Genomic DNA, 3,828 nt, shown 5'->3' with positions numbered 1-3,828 from the left:
CACAGGCACAGGCACAGGCACAGGCACAGGCACAGGCACAGGCACAGTGCGATCGGCCCAGAAACGTCCCGCAACGAGTCCAGCACCAGTGATGCATGTTCAACCCGGTCAAACCACTCAACCTTCTGCGCATCATTCGAATGTAAGTGTTTGTCCATTCTTCGTGATAATGTTGGAATAATTGATCGAAATAATTAATAATAATATGCCTTCACTTAGATGCCTTCATCCAATAACGGTGGAAGAGGACCATTTGCTTCGGCGCTTAGGAGTTTAGCCAAGCAAGCTGACGTAAAGGATGACGAACCAGTCGATCAACGGGCAGTCAGTGCTGGTACCAGTGGTAGTAATAGTGCAAACCCTATAAATCTACATCAACGGTTCAGCGGTGGCGGTGGCGGCACCAATACTGAAAATAGGAATACTGAAAATGTTGTTGTAGTTTCTGATACAGAGCAGCATAGAAAGAAAGCGAGCTCACCACCACCGGAAAAGGTTCATTTTTAACTACGCGAACATTCATCGAATTTTTATTGTATTTGCTAATAACACTTTACTAAATGTCAATTTGCTATTTGTAATTAGATGGCTCGAATGGGTACCAATGTGAGAGCACATCAACCAGAGGCTTTAGCACGAAGTGGCTTTCAACCATATCGACCAGACGAACGTACGGCTGCCGCAGGTGTTTATCCTCCATTAGATGTTTTTCCGCCATTTAACACAATGCCTTTACAAGCAGGTGTGTGTTACTTTGGTATTCATGATCACTCAAATTGAATCAAATCAATAGTAATCCTTTTTTCTTATTTGAAAATCGTGCATAGGCGGACAACTCTTCAATCCGGCAGCATTTGCCTACTCAGAATTCATGGATCCACGCTTTCAAAATTCCTTTCGATCGGCCGTCGGTCATCATCCACACGCAGCGCCCATGTACCCACATTTTCCATCATACGCTCAGCTATACAATACACTACTACCGAATTCATCGTTGCCTGGCATGATTCCCGGAATGATGAAAATGGTAGAAGAAGAACAACGACTGCGTTTACTGCGTGAGGAAGAGCTCAGGAGAGAGCAAGAGAGGCAAAAAGAGATCCAACGCGCAAAAGAAGCACAGCGCGAGAAAGAGCGTAAAGAAAGAGAACAACGCGAACGGTAAGAATTTATTCACGAAATATTTCCAGTTGTTTTTGAAATTCCCGATTTTTGACCATAAACAAAATCTCATTGAAATCGCCAGTGAACAACGTGAACGTGAATTGCGTGAAAAAGAGCAACGGGAGAAAGAAAAACGTGAATTGCTAGAAAAGGAAGAGCGTGACCGCCAATTTGCCCAAATGTACGCTGCGGAAGTTCAGCGTAATTTATTTCTACAAGGAATGTCACAGTTTCCCGGTGCCGTCTCACAGCGATCACCACATAGTCTTGGCTTGGGGCTGGGCTTTCCACCAGGAGCAGTGCACCACAGTCTACCTCCACATATGCAACATTCGTTCGGGCAATTTGCTGCGATGGCTGGCTTCTCTTCGCTTAATCATAACTCTCAAATTCCGAGCGCCTACAATTTACCACATACCTCGTCACCGAACGCATCGGTCACATCAGTGAGTTCGTTGAATCTGTCACATAACCGAAACAATACTGCACCGTCGCCCATAGCACATGAAAGTGCATCAAAATCACGGTCAACAGCTCCTTCGCCAGCCCATAGCTCTTCAAACATTCCCTCAGTTTCAGCTGCTTTACCTAAACACTACGTTCCACCACACAAGTATCAAAACGCAAAAAAGCATAACGCATCCACATCGATCGCTCCGCCAGCGCACGAACCGTATAATATCAGTAGCGAGAAGCATACAAATAGCTCAAGCAACCGCAACAGTTCAAATCATAGTAATAGTAACAATAGTCATTTTAATGAATCATTACCGACATCGGCCGATCAAGTGTTTGCCATGCGCGATAGAGCACCGAAATTGGCCGCTGCATCACACAAGGATGCCATGGCCGACTGTACATATAGCATTTCAATCGAAAAAGTAAAAAGTAATCTAGTTACCAATAACGAGACTCGCAGTGAACCAATGAAACTAAGCGTTACATCCGATGCACCACAAGCCAAATTCAATCTTGAACAAATTTCACCGCGAAAATTTCATTCAAGTAGTGATAATAAGTTGAAATCAATACACTTTATCAACGATGAATTAAACAATGGATGCCAGGAGCGTTTGAACGAAGTGAAAGATCTGTCGGGGCGATATTCGTCATATGAATCGTATCAGCCGCCAGTGAGCGATACAATTGTCATGAACATCGATGACAAGGAGGCCAATGTGAACAGTATACAGACGCACAGTGCCAATCCAAAATCTGTTGAGAGCCCAGACAATGTTATAGCGTTAAGCAAAGAACCAATTGTGACCAATACCAATAGTACGAGTTTGGAACATGATTCTACCATTAGTAATAGTGATAAACAAATAATAGCCAATGATAAGGATAGCAAATTAAGCAAACCAAACACTAGCGACATGGAAACAATAGTTTATCGGAGTACCGCACCTAGTAATGCACGGACCGAGAACGAATTGACTTATTTGACCGATAATGATGCTGTAAAATCGACCGTGGTCCCCATAAAATCACCTCAGACAACGATGCAGAAATCGCATCCAGATGAAGAAAATGATTGCGACATAGAACAATCACCAGCGAATTCACAAAACTTAAATAAGCTGACTGACCCAGCGGAGAACCCCAACGATATTACAAAGAAACCATCGGATGCGTTTGAAGTAGAAGATGATGGTACTGCAGCCGGACAAAATGCGGGACACTCACAGCAAACGAAATCATAGCCAATCGATTTCATTTTTCACAAATGATAATTCATTCAATATCGTAGCCCTTCAGCGTATGTGATGAATGTACGCGAACAGAAAAAAAAACAACCAATCGCGTAGAGATGAAACTGTGAGAACTCGATGGATGTAGAAGGACGATGAAAACAAATGTTAAGGCATACAAATTAAGACATTCGAGAAACAAAGCGAGTAAAGAGAAAGAAAAAAATATTTAGAATTGTTAAAAAAAGATAAATCTGTTCCCACTTTTTTAAAATGAGATGGAAAAAAAATCATGAAATGGACCGCTGAATGAAAAATTATGAGTGATAGTTCTTTCTCAGTTTTTGCTGATGATTATTACTTTTTTCTAATTATATACAATTATTCAATATTAATGTTATGAAATATAATAAATGAAAATTAAATCATGAATTTTGAAAATATTTTTTTCAATCGCAATCGTAGCCACTTTCTAAGTCTTGTAGTTGCTTTCGATTACTCCCCGTGTGGAAAATTTTTGACTGACTATTCAGTCGATTAATTTGGGACATTTTGACTGACTAAAAGTGATTGTCTCGAACAAAATAAGCAACTGCAGTTAACTTTAATCACAAATCACTCTTAGTCAAAATGTCCCAAATTAGTCGACTGACTGAAAGAATAACTAAACGTGATTGTCTCCATACAAAACGTATGATTTCAATCAACTTAGCCAGTTTTAGTTGTGTATCACTAGATACAGTTACATACAACTGAGTGAATGTTAGTCATTTTATTTGCACACGGGTCTTGGAAAGCTGAAACTGGAATGAGTAAATTAAAGATTTATTATAAATCATTCTAGTATTTGATTTATCAATATGGTTGATATTTTTCAGAAATTCTTGTTATGGAAATGAAAAGCATGTATCAATTTAGAGAGCATCAAAGTTTTTTCTCTTCACGTAGTAACTGAATTTTACCAATAAAATGT

General features: G+C 40.2%; 1 protein-coding gene across 7 annotated transcripts in view; it reads left to right on the top strand.

The window, feature by feature from the left end:
• Positions 1–3,287, top strand: part of LOC129575161 (uncharacterized) — a 12,535-nt gene extending 9,248 nt beyond the window's left edge. For 6 of the 7 annotated variants that reach the window (XM_055458144.1, XM_055458143.1, XM_055458141.1 and 3 more), the window contains 5 exons: positions 24–142; positions 220–495; positions 586–742; positions 828–1,161; positions 1,247–3,287. In XM_055458144.1, coding sequence (XP_055314119.1) covers positions 24–142; positions 220–495; positions 586–742; positions 828–1,161; positions 1,247–2,867 — 2,507 coding nt within the window. In that variant the 3' untranslated portion in view covers positions 2,868–3,287. The remainder of the gene's footprint in view (positions 1–23; positions 143–219; positions 496–585; positions 743–827; positions 1,162–1,246) is intronic. The other variant, XM_055458142.1, reaches the window with a different exon arrangement.
• The last annotated feature ends 541 nt before the right edge of the window (positions 3,288–3,828 follow it).

The sequence above is a fragment of the Sitodiplosis mosellana genome, unplaced genomic scaffold, assembly GCF_009176505.1.
Source record: "Sitodiplosis mosellana isolate CC-2019 unplaced genomic scaffold, AAFC_SMos_1.0 Smas_scaffold_6166, whole genome shotgun sequence".
NCBI classification, from domain to species: domain Eukaryota; kingdom Metazoa; phylum Arthropoda; class Insecta; order Diptera; family Cecidomyiidae; genus Sitodiplosis; species Sitodiplosis mosellana.
The sequence above is the reverse complement of the archived record's forward strand: the minus strand, read 5'-3'. Positions and strand labels throughout refer to the sequence as shown.